The 15,960-nt window shown below is 37.6% G+C and overlaps 1 protein-coding gene and 1 pseudogene across 1 annotated transcript; both read left to right on the top strand.

Annotated features, from left to right (window-relative positions):
- Positions 1 to 418: 418 nt before the first annotated feature.
- On the top strand, positions 419 to 6,945 carry LOC113314961 (annotated as a pseudogene).
- An 831-nt stretch (positions 6,946 to 7,776) lies between these two features.
- On the top strand, positions 7,777 to 9,429 carry LOC113317225 (probable F-box protein At4g22030). The gene has a single exon (XM_026565367.1). It carries the CDS (start codon positions 7,937 to 7,939, stop codon positions 9,245 to 9,247), a length of 1,311 nt encoding a protein of 436 aa, XP_026421152.1. The 5' UTR covers positions 7,777 to 7,936; the 3' UTR covers positions 9,248 to 9,429.
- Positions 9,430 to 15,960: the final 6,531 nt, after the last annotated feature.

Raw genomic sequence — 15,960 nt, 5'->3', positions numbered from 1 at the left:
GTTTTTTGTGAATAGATAGTGACACCTTTGGATTATAACTCGCGGATCGAAAACAGAAACGAGTAAACACGAGGATATCTAACCGAAAAATGATAATTCTAGAAGCTTGGCCATTAGCCAAATTATAAATGTCTCAAAAATAATCTTAAACCGTGGTGGTTCACTCTAACCATAACCATCAACTTTGTACCAGCCATTATCACATTATATCGAATGCCGAAGGATTAAAAGAGGGATCCCGTTCCTCTTATCCATCCCATACTCGAGATCTAAAATTTCACCATATACGTGGACGGGCACCATAACATTACAACCAGATTCTATTTAACAAAGCTGCATTGACAAACAACATAACACTGCTCGAAAAATCGATTCAAAAATGCGAGAGGGAAAAAACTGAAAATAAAAATTATTTTCTTTTCCTCTTCTCTCTCTCTCCTCACTCACTCCGATAACAATTTCTCCGATTCCAAATTTCTCCCTGACGCTCCATCTCCTCTTTCTCCCTACAAAGATAAACCAAGTGAGCAAAACTCTTCATAAAGACCTAAATCAAACCAGTTTTTAGAGGGATTTGGCAAAGTAAAGTTAAAAAATGGGGGAATTTCTAAGCCCTAATCAGATGGCAAAGCAGAAAGCTCTTTTGTCTTCTCGAATCCAACCTCCTCCGACTAGTCCTTTCTTCTTAGGGTCAAACGATGATCAATTAGAAAGAGCACAAGCACGAGCAGCCCGTGCTAAAGCTATTCGTCGCAAATCTACTACTAGTTTTACTCCGTATCCTCCACCGTCTTCTGATCCTTGTTTTAGTAAAGAGCAAGTTGCAGCACTCTTTCAGAATTGTATCAAACTCGCCAGTGAAAATGTAAGTAACCCCTTCTTTTCCGTTTTTACCCTCAATTTTTTTTTTATTATTTGTTGTAATAATGGGATTATTATTTGTTTTTGTGATTATAGAAAATTAACCAGAAGAATACTTGGGAGCTAACCCTTATTGACCATTTAAGTGAGCTCATTAAAGTTGAAGCAGAAGATGACGTTGAGACCAATTTTCAGAAGGTTTGAATTCAGTTTTTACATCATTTTTAGGGTTGTAGATTTATTTTATGTTTTGTTTGTTTGTTTGTTTAGTTTGGGTATTTTTGTTTATATAGGCAAGTTGCACTTTGGAAGCAGGGGTTAAGATTTATGCACTTCGAGTTGATTCTGTGCATTCAGAGGCTTATAAGGTACTTGGTGGAATCAATAGAGCTGGTCGTGAAGACGAACAAGGTTAATTTTTACTACTCTTTGGCATTTAAGTTTTCCCCCCTTTTTGAGATAACAATTATAAGAAGGAACTCCTGAAATGGGGTGGTTGGTATACTGTTAATTAGGTCTCAGAATCTATGTTGGTTTTGAATGAGTCTGGTTACTTGATTAAGTTTTCACTTTTGGTTGAAAGCAAATTCTAAATCCCTTGAAACGTTAACAGACGCTTCCCTCTCCTGCATTACTTTTATGTTTGGTCTGGTTAGTTTAAAGTCACTGATTGGTGATAACCTGGCTAAACTTTGTTACATTCACTTGACTTCTAATGGAAGTACTTGCTTCTATGCCTTGGCATCTCACCATGATTAGATACATGAAAGATGCTGTTATTTTTTTTTCTTCCATTTATTGAACAGTAAGACAACTATCAGAGCAATTAAAAGTAAAAAATGAATGAAGTGAGAGCATACTACCTCTCCCAAAAGCTGCAACGGATATGAAATGCCAAATCAATCCCTTTAAATTAAAGACCAGCTGCTTAGTCAGTTGAGTTGGACTTCCGTCACTATGGGGACATTGGGGAGGATGCTCTCGCATTAAAACGTTGTATGCACTTGGGTTCGAATTAAAAGTAGTAAGTTTAACAATCTATTTTGAATTTCCAAATCTCTTCTAATTGAGATTCAATTTGCGGATCTCTTTTCTCTGTGCCGATTCTTTACCAGGACCTTAGGGGATCCCTTAAACTGCATTATCTTGTTGCTCAAAGGACTCATGTTTATTAGCTGTTGAAAGTCTCCTTCTCTTGTGTTTTTCATGCCAGAAACTATTGGCGATGGTGAGTGCATTAACGGCGAACATGACGAAGGCGTGCTAAGAAGGATACAGATAAAAAGGTTTGGCATATCTTGTTTCGGTAGTTATTGTACAGTGCTGTAGCTAATAGAGCTCAATTTTTCGTAGATGTCACCCATCTCAACTCTGGAGTCATCTTTGAGTCTCTCAATGTAAAGAAGTTCGATGGTAAGTTTTTGACCCTAACTTTTTAATGTGCATGATGTTAGGTCAGGTGCTAATATTCTTTCTCTCTGTGCAGCTGCATTTGCAGTGGATCCTTTGTACCATCAAACATCTGCACAATTTGATGAAGGTGGGGCTAAAGGTCTCTTATTGACTAACCTTGGAGTATATGGAGACTGTCGCGTGGTTTTCGATTCCCTGGAAGCACCAGGAAAATGTAGGCCACGTGAACCTCAAAGTGATAAATCAGAGGTGATCGATATTTCCTTTGCAAGAGGTGGGTTGTTGCATTTTGAAGTTTGATCTTTCCGATCTTGATATTGCATTTCTCAGTACTAATTTATTCTAATTCAATTAATTTATTTCTTGCGTTGTTCACAGAATCAATCGACAGATGGCAATTAATATGTCCACCAGTTCCGAAATTTCCCCTAGTTTAAGGATCATAATAAATCAGTTTGATGAAACTAACCAAAGGCCATCTGATACATTTTCTGCCGGACTTGAAACGACGGAACAATCTGATACATTTGCTGACAACCAAGCTGACATGATGATGCATGTACATTGTGAGGGATGGAGTTTTGACCATGATGATCAGGCAAGCGTAATTGATGAAAACTCCAATAATATGGATCAGAATTTTCCAAGTCATCAAGAGGTAGCTGTTAACTGGTTGTATAGTGCACAATGAAGTGCCTTTATACTCATTTTGCCCCTACTTCTGTTCACTATATTATGTTTTCATTCTCCAAGGAATCCTGTTTTTTGTTATCTGACTGATTCTTATTTATTGTTGCAGGAGGGCGATTCATTCCCATTCCAAGAACCGGAAATGGCTGACAGATTTGAGAAAGTTTCTGATTTTTTGTTGCTCGGGTTGGGTTTTACATCAAATCAAAATGCTTGGGCTGGTCCGAACATTGGAAGTTTCGGAAAGCTAAAGGTAGGTTTGAAGAGAGGGTTAATTGTGTCTTCAGAAACTTCGATCCACTGACAAATAATTTGACTGATTGCAGCTACAGGGGACGTCCCTGTTGCGGAAAATGCAGAAGCGACTACCAAAAGCCAAACAGGAAAAAACAGGCAGAATCGATATAGATTTCACAAAATCTCTGGAAAAGGAAATTCCCGATCTCTTTGCTGCTCCCAAAAATCCTAAATCACTACTGCTACGGCAAATCGAGATCGTTGTAATACCACTCTTCCAGAAGATTGCCATTATCAACCTGAGGATCTTGTTAAGTTGTTTCTTCCTAATGTTATGGTAAGAATTGTTATTTCTGCCTTTTTCAATATTACATCCTTATCAACTGGTGCACAGGCACAGCCCATTGCGCCAATTGCGGCATACAAGACCTGAAAATAAGGCCTTAGGCGTATCAAGATTCACAATAGCTGGATTAAAAACTTATCCCAGGAATAACCTCTATGATAACATATTGACGAAATTCATTTCTACTGATAGGTCTTTTTACGTTTTTGTTTATTTGAACACAACTTTATCTGTTCCAAAAGTCTACACTTTTTAGTGTTCTGCTATAAACCTTATAGTCTTGTTTATATGTTGTTGCATATGCTGATAAATCATATGTTTTGTTTGTAGTGCCTTGGGAAAAGAGCAAGGAAAATGCCAGGTAATGTCATGCAGCTATCATATATTGCTCAATTGCATAATCTCTTTTGGAAGATTGATCTTTTAAATTGCAAATGTGATTGGTTGCTAGGACATAACTATTGAGTTTCGCGCTTTCAGATTCTCATATCTGTAGTTTATTCATAAGAAATTGGCCCCAGAACCTCCGTCACATCTACTATTTTGTTGATTCTTTTCTTGTTCTGCTACTAGCTGCTAGACTTTTGCTAACCCATGCACTGTTTAGTGGAAAAGGCATATCCATTTCATGGATCTCCCTGACTATTTGTAGCCTCATTAGATACTACTCCATATTTATAAGTCAAAGTCAGACAAATTATGATATATGCAATACAACTATGTTGATTAATTTGATAAGTATGTTAGGGAATGACCTAAGTCACTTAATGTAAAACTTAAATTACACTTTAGAAGATTCGAGTAATTTAAAAGGATTGTATGTGATATGTTTGAACATACTAAAATCGGGGGTCATTCACTTTAGTCCTTTAACAATATAAATCTCCGCAGAGACTAAAATCTTGAGACATGACTGCTGGACAGCTTTATGATTGCAGTGTGTTTGAAAGATTTTGCACTGTTTTTCTTATGCACACCTGTTTTTCCCTTACTAGGAACAAGGTCTTCTTACACTAGTATATATTCCTTCCACCATCCTAATGGATTTAAGTTGATGCCTCAATATCTTCATTGGCCTCATTAGTCTTGACAGGACATATACTTTGACATGGTAATGATGTGATTTGGTGGTTTGCCTTTTTCTCAGATGAATCAAGGTGTGATGGTGATTTTGAACCAGGCGCGCCATGGGACAATGAAAGTGTGTTAAGTGACCACTTTGATGATGGAAATGTTCACAGTGATGTGGAAGACTCAAGCACGCTTGTTTCTCAACCTCGCCAGGTATGTTTATTCTCTCTAAAGTCTGTAATTCAGCTGCTTTTGCTCTCATAGAAATGTGGCAATCAACCTTTAGATTGGAGTTTTAAACTATACCTCAAAGATGAATAAGAAAGAATAAGAAATAAAGAACAATGTTCTATTAGCAGAGGCTGCAGAGCTGTTGAGCTCACTTTGCGTGCTGCACACTACCAAATGGCATTAAGATAATAAGATCTGTCACTTTTCATTATCCCTCGAAGTCCTCTGTAGTTGATTATGATTGCCTTCTTCTTTATGTTTCCTCAAATGATTAGGTAAACAAAATTGAAGTTCAGTACGACAAAACTGCAAAACAAGTCGATGTTCACGTGTTGAAAGGAACGCTCTGGGATCATATGCAAGAATCTGTTAAAGTGACTGAAACGGTAAGTCCGTAATCCATATATTTCTCCAGAATATTCACATATTTTGACTACATAGTCAGACCATCTCTCAACTACTAGAATATGAACTCGCATTCAAATTTTTCATTGTTTCTTGAGTGATGTTTGAGCATCAAGTATGGCAAGGCAACAATAATTGAATAACTTACAAATTTTGAGTTACTCGTATTTAGTAGAGTTACCAATCTAATGAGGAAGTGAATAAGGCCAGTCTTGAGATGGACCCTTGGCAACAATTCGAACTTCCAAACAGCAGACTTTGAAAATCAACGTTCCTATTCTAGGTTGTTCCTCCCAATTTTGTGCTCATAGACAAGTTCTAGCTGTAAGCTCTGATCCTTTAAAGTACACACACCTCTGATTGTGTGCATTTATACATAGTTAGCTACAATACTACATGAAATTGTTGACACTCTCATGAAATGCATGTTAGTGCAGTTACTCACATTCTGTCCTGATTTCATTTGTTAAATAGAATTAGTTAATTGATTGGACTAATGCCATTACACAGTGATTCTTTGTGTTTTTTCCTGTGTTACAACGATACGCTTAAAAAAAAAATCCACCGTATCGATACGTATTTACACGGATACGTGTGCTAATGCTCCAATACTTCAAGATACAACTCAGTTAGAAAACTTTGACTAAATGTTAGATATCAACAACTGTCAAGATAAATCTCAATACCTTAATATTAGAAGATTTAGATATTTTACTAGATTCTGTGAAAAGTTTTCTTATCCAGACTTTTTCTCTCCAGTGAGGTTAATCATACATATTATATTTTAATCATGCAAACACAGGTATGTATTTTGTTAAGTTTCTATCTTATATATAATATATTTATCTGATCGATATTGAGTATGCCGTATCGCTGTATTTTAGTTTTTCAAGTTGGTGTATCATAGTAGCGTATTGGTATCTTGTATCCGGTACTGTATTCGTATCGTTGCAACACAGGTTTTTTCATTTCCAGGATATACACACGAATCTAACTTGTTACACCATTAATAACCATTTTTTCCATTGATTCGAACATTATAATGTTACGTCCCTCATCTTTCAGCTTCTTAATTTCACCTTGATTAGATTTTGTCCTAGTGAATAAATGATGGTACTTTATTTTGATTGTAGGAGAGTGCTGCTGCAGTATCTTTCAAGCATCTCTTATCCAGCTTTCCCGATGATTGCCGAGCAGCTGCACGTGAGGATATCTCACCCCATCTCTGTTTTATATGCCTCTTGCATTTGGCTAATGAGCACGGCTTGCGCATTCTTGACAACCCCAACTTGGATGATCTCCAAATACAATTTCCTGCATGCTGAAAATTGCTGAACATATTTTAGAGGTCTCCCACAATAGTTCAAATTTCCTCTTTTGTGTTAATGATAAGATGTGTGTAATGCCTGGGGGATGTAGCTCACTTCCTCTATTTTATGGCACTCAACTATCTCATGAAGTGCCATGACATGTAAGTTTGATACTGTTTCCTCTCTTTTTTCTCCTCACTATTTTGTGTATTATGTGCATGATGTTTTCTAAAGCATGTGATTATTTTGCTCAGTTAGTCACTCTTGCCTTCTCAAGACCTCCTATGAAGTTTGGTTTGAAGATAACTGATTCTGTTTCATGAAAAACTTAAGCTTATCGTGTTCTATGAGTTGAATCTTATTATGCGAGTTATTGGTATATTCACATAAGTTTTTTTTGGTTATGGGTTACTGCCGTACAACTTCCGGTAGTGACTGGACTTGAAATAAGAACCAGAGGTTTTTTCTACTTCCCCAGTTTCTTTTCTTTTCGTAATTGGGGTTCTTCTTTTGCTCCCACTTTTTGGTCAGGGATTTTTGGTTATTGATACTTTCCTGATTGAACTAGAATTCTAGTAGGCTATGTAAACTCCGTTGATGTGAGTAAAGCAGATGAGATAAACAAACGTTTGCTATATTAAAGAGGTTATATTTTTTTTTGATCGGTATTAAAGAGGTTATATTGAAGATTGAGTTTCCTCAACTTGTGAAATTAACCTGATGTGTTTAGTTGAACTAATAGTGTTTAACATTTCAAGCCAATACCCCGATTATCAACCTTCACATGCTATTGACTTTCGTGCCTACCCACTATCCATATTCATAAATTATGTGTGCCAACTTATTGGATTACTAGACAAACTGGACCATTTCCATAAAAACAATCAATTGTTTAAGCTAATCCCTTTCTATTATTATCCTTCATTTATTATTGCTCTTTATTATTAGTCCATGCAACATGGTGCAAGTTGCAACGTCCATCATTTTCTATGGCTGCCAAGACATGTTGGTCCAAAATCTCATCTGTCAACTGACGACACCTTAAATAGTAGTAGTATTCTTCATTCAAATAGTTTTACCAATTCTCGTTGACAAGTCAACATTTATGCATATTGTTGCTTAAAGAAATAGTCCAAATTCCAAGTTCAACCCGTTCAAAACCAAGACTCAATGCCAAGACCCTAGACTGTATCTCTCTATATATAACCTTCAATGCCAGAGAGCTACAAATAACCCAAGCTTACATAACATTTCACTACTACTACTACTACTGCAAAACTCCACAAGACCACAACCAAAAAACCATCACTATACTACAACTGCAACCGGAGTTCAACATACTAAACAGAATATACCAAGTTTCCGGTGTAAAATGGCAACCCTTCAAGTAGTTTCAAATCTCTTGTGTTCTTCTCACTCTTCATCCACTGTTTCACAGTCACGAAAAGGTGTTCAGGCTGCAATTCATTTTCCAAAACTGAATAATATCAGAAAACCTTATGATCTTAACCTTCCCAGCTTAACAACTAAAGCTTCAGAACCCATGACAAACATTACCCAACAAATCATGAAAACCTTTATTAATAGCCCTGGACATGGCGCCAGTCCAACTCTTAGTCCCACTCTTAGTCCGACGACGTTGGCCGGAGAGCTTTATATGATTATGGAAGCTATTGCTGAGAGAATTGAGATGCATCAAAATATAGGAGACCAAAGAAACAACTGGAATACACTTCTTCTCAACTCAATCAATGCTATAACTATTGCTGCCGCAACCATGACAGGACTCGGATCGACTGGTGTAGTTGGATCTTCGTCATCTCTTTTGGCTCTCCAGGTTACATCTACTCTATTGTATACAGCAGCAACAGGGATGTTGGTGGTTATGAACACAATCCAACCTTCACAACTTGCTGAAGAACAAAGAAACGCTACAAGATTGTTCAGACAACTTCACGAACAGATCAAAACTAAACTTTCTCTTAGTCGTACTCCTATTACTCAAAGGGATGTAAACCAAGCGATGAAGAAGGTCTTGGCACTTGATAAAGCCTACCCACTTCCACTTCTCGGAGGTGTAATGATCGAAAAGTTCCCAAAGAACGTCGAGCCAGCAAACTGGTGGCCAGAACAAAGTCCAAAAGAACAAACACAAGTCAGTAATAACGGTAAAGCAGGACATAATGGTTGGAGTAGCAAGCTTGAGAAAGAAATGAGAGGCATAGTTGAACTGTTGAGAACAAGGGATACTGAAGAATACATAAGACTAAGCAACATGATGCTGAAAATCAACAAGACTCTAGCGATTGCTGGTCCATTGCTAACAGGACTTGGTGCTTTAGGTGCAGCTTTTGCTGGATCACCATCTAATGGGTCAGTTGCTGTGTTGGTTGGTGTCACTGCTGGAGCAATGGCAACCGTCGTAAACACAATGGAACACGGTGGACAAATCGGAATGATTTTCGAAATGTATCGAGCTTCTGCCGGTTCATTTCAATTACTAGAAGAGACAATAGAGTCTACGTTAGAAGAGCCACATGTGGAAAAGAGAGAGCATGGAAAATTGTTTGAAATGAAGGTGGCTTTGCAGTTAGGCAGAAGCTTATCTGACCTCAGAAACTTTTCCGGATCATTATCACCATCAAGGCCAGTAACTAAGGAATTTGCTAGCAAGCTTTTCTAGGGATTCCTGCAAGTTGGGTTCCTCGTTCATATTGTGCAGCATAGTTCTAGTTTACGTACAGTGACACAATTAATTCAAATTTAACTTAAGTTTATTTTTCATTTCTTGTATTCAAATTTCAAACTTGAAATTGCATTTTTTTTCAATTCATTAATGTGATTAAAAATATTGGTTTCAGTCAATTTTTCTTTAACATATTCTATACGCCCGTTGAATATAATAATAGTAATAGGGATGCGCTGAAAAGGAAACGAGCGTTTGGTCACTCAAGTACCTAAGAGCGACTGCAATGGTACGACTAAACTCAAAGATCAAAGACCAAAAAAAAAGACTAAATATGAGTTTAATCTGTATTGTGACGTTATGGGGAGAAGACCAAATTTGGTCGCGCGTAAAACAATTTTACGCATGAAGACGGGCGGAAGTATTAGTTACGTTTCATTTCTGCGCGGAATTATAAATTACGTTTCAAACGGGCGTAAATATAAATCACGTCTGTTATCGAGCGTAAATATAAATTACGTTTCGTATGGGGCGGAATCTTAAATTCCGCCCGATGATCAGACGGATTCCAAATGACCGCTCGAAGAAACGTAAAAATAAATTCCGCCCGAGTTAAACACGGTCACACAGCACGTGTGAGATCAGACGGGCGAACATCTGGTGTCCGCGTGATGAATTGTACGGACGGACATCTGCTGTCCGCGTGATGAATTTATCAGGCGTAAAATATTTTTACGCCTGAGACGGGCGTATCCAAAATTTCCGCCCATACGAACAAGTTTGGTAAAATCACTCTAAGGCAAAGATTTCTGTTTTGGAAAGAGTATGAGAAACTCATCAAATAGGATTAGACCTCCTCTCTCTATCTCTCTTGGGAAAACTCTCCTTTTCCATCAGTGACGTTGCTATTGATGTTGCTGTTTGAAAAAAGTAATGGTGAATTGAGTGGACAATAAATATTCAGATGACGGTTTGTTTTGAGTAAAGAGAATATATATATAGAGAATAGTAGGTTTCCACTTTTTATGTTGATGGCGTTTTTTCTCTACTTCCAGCGCCACTAGTGGAGTTGGTAGTTTTGTTGTTCTCAGTTTTTACTTTACGTTCACGTTTTTGTAAGTAAGAATACTTGGACATCATACCAAACCGTGGTTGTTTTCATCGTCTGTGAAACCGTGTTTTCATCAATTTCAGGGTCATATAGAAGTTGAGTAATTCAACCTGTTACCTTGGTTTCAGATTGTGATCATCGGCCTAGAATAGAATTGCATTTCAATCACACGAACAGGAAAAGAAAAAACTTGTTCATTAGACGGCTCTGGGAAAACATTTCATGTTTCATAACATTTTCTGATAAGGCGTAAAAAAAAAGTCCGTTTGAGAGGGGCGGAATTTTGGTGTCCGCCCCAGAGAGGCGGAATTTTGGTGTCCGCCCCAGAGAGGCGGAATTTTGGTGTCCGCCTGGCAACGCGCGGAATTCTTCTGTCCGTCTCATCAGGCGTAAATTTATGTTACGCCCGCAACAAACGTAAATTTAAATTCCGCCCCACCAACATACGTAAATTTGGTTTACGCCCGTTAACAAGCGTACTTTAAATTTACGCCCAGCAACAAGCGTACTTTAAATTTACGCCCGACTATATTAGAATTTGGGATTTGGTCGCGACCATATTTGGTCTGGAATTTGATCTTTGGTTGGGATTTGATCTTTACTCCGTCCCACTGTGTTACGATCTCATCCCAAATTTTTGGTTATACTCGCCCACTGTGGATGCTCTAAGGTCCTAAGCTAAATGTATTTAAAGGATGGTTTTATCATTTAAATATGTATGCACGGCACAAATCAAAAGTCTTCTCCTTATGATGGTTCCCATTGTATTATTCCCACGGCACAAATCAAAAGTCGCCTCTAAAACAGTTCTCACTTGGAGACCATGTCATCTAAACTTTAATTTCAAGTAACTTTGTTGTTTAAATATAGAACAAATGGGGTGTGTGCGTAAGACAATATCATGGTTTTACAAATGTTGCAGTTAAGCAACTTGCGCGAATCTTATGTCTATGAAAGACAATATATGGATCAACTGAGCGAGACTGAATTAGATTGAGAATGCGGACTTCTGGACTACGGCCTGTGCCTCGGTGTTGTTTTTGGTGCTGGAGGAAAACTTTGGGTAATACTAGTAGGGAGTTGGTGAAAGAGTTCTATTCTTCGCATTGATGCTAAACCAAGTTTAATGTATCACTTTTGACACCCAACTAGAACGTTATGCTAGTGAGGGTCGTACAGAATGCTTGCAGAAGATATATCCTGACAAGGGTATGAAGGTTGCAGGACTTCATGGAGAAAGATATTGGCCTTTACTTGCTAGTTCCAATAGAGGTTAATTGTTATTTTTCAATTGCAGGAACCAGTAAGTGGATATCAACGACACAAATTAAGATAAAACCAACCAAAACTAAGTGAAGAGCAAAACTGCAGAATTTCTCATAAAGGAAATTTGTAGCTCTTGAACAGGGTCCAGGAAACTTGTAGTAAAACTGGTGCAAATAAATTATGAAAACAGAAACTTTGCGGCTCTCTTAGCGCTAGTTACAAACCTCTAGCGACAGAAATTCGCACACATTGCACAATCTTGTACCATTTGTGCAAAACCGCCCCAAAAATACGGATTAGTCCATCCCGATCCGACTAGGAACAAATTAGTCCAAAGTTTATTTGTAACTGATACAGTTAATGTGGAAGAGGCACGTTGGTTCGAAAAATAAAACTGAAATTAATAACCGAAAAAAAACTCGGAAATGTTAGTATTTCATTTAGGAGAGAGAATATAAAAAAAACTCAGAGAAAAGAAAACCCAGAGAAAACTTTAACCTAAAATCCAAAATCGAAAATAGAAATCCTAAAGCTTCATAATCAAACCTTAAATCTTCGTAGAATTGATGAATACAGTAGTAGTAACATCATGGTGATTGCTAAAAAACCAGTTGCACAACGAAAATCAACAAAAATATCTTTTGATACAACAACAACAGTTGAAGAAGTAAGTTCAAAATCACAAGGACCGAAGACGAGATCAAAATCTACAGCAGTTTCGCCATCAACTGTAGCAGAAGATACTTCAAAATCACCACCATCTAAGAAGAAATCAAAATCTACAGCAGTTTCAACATCAACCGTAGCGGAAGATACTTCAAAATCACCACGACCTAAGAAGACATCAAAAACTTCGAAGAAATCATCAAAAACTTCAAAGAAATCAACATCTGGTCAAGCAAAAAGGGGTAATGCTACTTCATATACTGGCAATTTTTTTGTGTTTTCAAACTGTTGTCCATCTCTTGTCTTTAACAGTGTACAGATCTGTACACGGGCATGTTATATCATGTTTATATGTACTGATGTGTGTGTTTTCAAACTATTGTCCATCTCTTGTGTTTACCAGTGTACAGATCTGTACACCGACATACTATATCATGTTTATATGTACTGATGTGTGTGTTTTCAAACTGTTATCCATCTCTTGTGTTTATCGGTGTACACATCTGTGCACTGGCCTGCTATATCATCTTTATTTGGCCTGTTGTGTGTGTTTTCAACTTGTTGTCCCATAACTTGTGGTGTCGGTGTATACATCTGTGCACCCTCATGCAATTTCATCTTTATTTGGCATGTTGTGTGTGTTTTCAACCTGTTGTCCCATCACTTATGGTGCCGGTGTACACATCTGTGCATCCTCATGCAATTTTCATCTTTATTTGGCATGTTGTGTGTGTTTTCAACATGTTATCCGATCACTTGTGGTGCTGGTGTACACATCTGTGCACCAGCATGCTATTTCACCTTTATTTGGCCTGATGTGTGTGTTTTCAACATGTTATCCCATCGTTTGCGGTGCTGGTGTACACATCTGTGCACCCTCATACAATTTCATCTTCATATGGCCTGATGTGTGTGTTTTAAAGATGTTTTTGATAGAATCTGTATGAATGTAAATATTTGTACACCAACATTTATTTATGGCATGTTGTGAGAGAGTAAATGTTGCTTTAGTTAGTACCAACAAACCTTATAGATCAAGTTTCCATGAAATCAGTGTCTTTCTGAATAAAAACTTTGAGGAAGATGAAAAAAAGAGATGAGGAAATGTATGGTTCACAGATTATCAATTAGAGAAGAAAAAGGAAGGACCATTCTGGCCTATCGTAGATATCTTTGTCCACGAAAAAGCAGATCAGAAAGATGAGAATGATCTTAGTAAAAAGAGAGATGATATATGGACTAAGAACCCAAAGTCAATCATGAAAGTTGTGAGACAGTACCGCCATGAACATTGTGACACATGGGGTCATTATTTCATGTTTGATACTCCCAAGGAGAATAATAGAGTGGCGGTAAAGAGTGAACCTGAAGATTTGTTTCTAATTTTTGGGCTAGAGATGGTGGAAATAGAACTTGAAAAAGGAGAAGATGAAATAACTGCAGCTGAAAAAAGATACGGTCCGCTGATAAACAGATTGCATCTGAAGAAACCAAATGAGCTGGATAAACTAGATATGGAGAATGAAGTCGTACGTATCATGAAGGAAAAGCTAAAGTCGCAATTGGAGATTGAAAGAAACGCTGAAGATTTAGTGGTGCTGTTTACTATGTACTTATGCATCACGGTCTTTTTTACCCAAGCAAACAGAAGTATGATTAGCAAGAACAAGTGTGCACACTTTGAGTCTTTGGATAGGATGAGGAACTTGCTGGCCAGTTCATATAAATGAGTATCTGATGGGAAACATTAAGAAACATATTCATTCACCACTTAAATTTAACGGTTGTGTGACTTATCTGTTGGTTACATGTGCACACAATTGTACACCTGATATATCCATTCACCATTTTAAATAATCTTTTTCATTGTGTTTTTCGCTTTCTATTACATTTCTAACTATTAACTTATTTGTTAATGCAGTATTGGTTTGCTGAACACAACAAAAGCATGCGGCCGACCAATGATGAAGGTGTGCCAAGGATTCTCAGGAGGATCATCGACGACGTTAGTAATACAATCGAGAAATACCTGGATGATGCCATGAAAAAGGTATCTCAAATAACTTTAATAATGTGTACATGATTGTAAAAAATTGGTGATAGATTTGAAATTTTTTGTCATGTGTACAAAAATGTACACTTTTAACACGTGTAGAAAATTGTACACCTGTGATAAATATTGATACGTTGTCATGTTTTCAGATGCAACCAGGATGGGTAAAGGCTTACAGTGATCAAGAGCGATTGCTTTTGGATGAGTACCAGAAGTTGAAACAAGAAAATAGCATAGATGCAGTGAAGAAAAAGCTCCGCATACCAGATATGCAAAGAAAGGAGTTGCATGAGGAGCTTACTGAAGTTCAGGATATGCAAGTAAGGCTTCTTAATTTCATTGAAGAGAAAATCCTAAAAGTTAATGAAGTTGGTCTGATGAACTTGACAGAAAGAGAAGTGAATATCTGGCAATGGAAGAGCAGGATGATACTCCCCTGCCTTTCTCTTTAGTGGCGCATGATAACCTGGTTCTTGTTTGTCTTGTATCTTTACAGGTCTGGTTTTACCTTCGACAGTGAACTCTGGATCAAGCTTTTTCTTTGCAACTCTCTTTTGTGGTGTCTTGGACAACTTGCCAGCCGCTTTTGTCTTCAACATCTATGATTCCTTCATCTTCCCTGCTCTTGTCCTCACTGGTGTCGTCTTCTCTTCTTCTACCTCTTGACTGCTAAAAAATTCACTAGGATTTTGTTGGATGAACTGCACTGCTTCAGCAACGATCCTTTCTCGTACATCTTCATTAGATAATGATTTTTGCGACGAATCTTCTTTTAGATCTTCTTGTCTCAACAATGAAAAGGTTGGACAATTGTGGATCAGGGTTGCCATCTTTTCCTTTATGATTGCAAAGGAAATACGACTTGAAACTGAGAAGGATGAGGAGGTTGAGGTTGAGGAGGAGAGGAGGTTAAGGAAGAGGAAGAGGAGGAGGTTGAGGAGGAGGAGAAGGAGCACAAGGATGATGATGAGGAGGATAAGGATGGTGATGTTGAGATGAGGGTCAAGAATACTGATGTTGGGGAGGAGGATAAGGATGGTGATATTGAGATGCAGGAAAAGAATGCTAATTGCGGCAAGACTGCCAGAGATGACGACAAGACTACTAATATGCCAAGGCATAACAATATTTTTCTTAAAAATAGTCAGTCATTGCTTTTCATCTTCTCTATATTTGTGCATTGTTGTACACCAGTGTGCTGAAACTCATTCCTTTACTCAAAACTTGCTTTTTTTTAGCACTCCTTCATCAAAAACTAGTGAGGAAAATGAAGAAAATGATGGAAGTGAATCTGACAAAGGAGCCGAGCATCAAACTGCTAATAAGCCGAGGTACGAAGATCCAAGCTTACGTTTCTTTTTATTTTATGTATGTATACATACTTCCACACTAGTGCTAAAAAACGTATATAATTCATACACTTGTGTACAATTTTGTACACCCTTAACAATTTCGTACATAATGCAATCGTATATAATTGCATTTTTCAGAGAAGAAGATGAGGAATATGGAACAAGCCAAGGAGATGAGGCTCAAACTGACAAAGTAGCTGGGTGTGAAGCTTCTAACAAGCCAAGGTGTGATCTCAACTTACATTTATTTTTGTGTTCAGTA

The sequence above is a fragment of the Papaver somniferum genome, chromosome 10, assembly GCF_003573695.1.
Source record: "Papaver somniferum cultivar HN1 chromosome 10, ASM357369v1, whole genome shotgun sequence".
Classification (NCBI taxonomy): Eukaryota; Viridiplantae; Streptophyta; class Magnoliopsida; order Ranunculales; family Papaveraceae; genus Papaver; species Papaver somniferum.
Note: the sequence above shows the minus strand (reverse complement) of the source record. Positions and strands in the feature narration are given on the sequence as shown.

Bases quoted from the DNA above. Each gene is read 5' to 3' on its own strand.
- LOC113317225 (XM_026565367.1), top strand. From the start codon at position 7,937: ATGGCAACCCTTCAAGTAGTTTCAAATCTCTTGTGTTCTTCTCACTCT.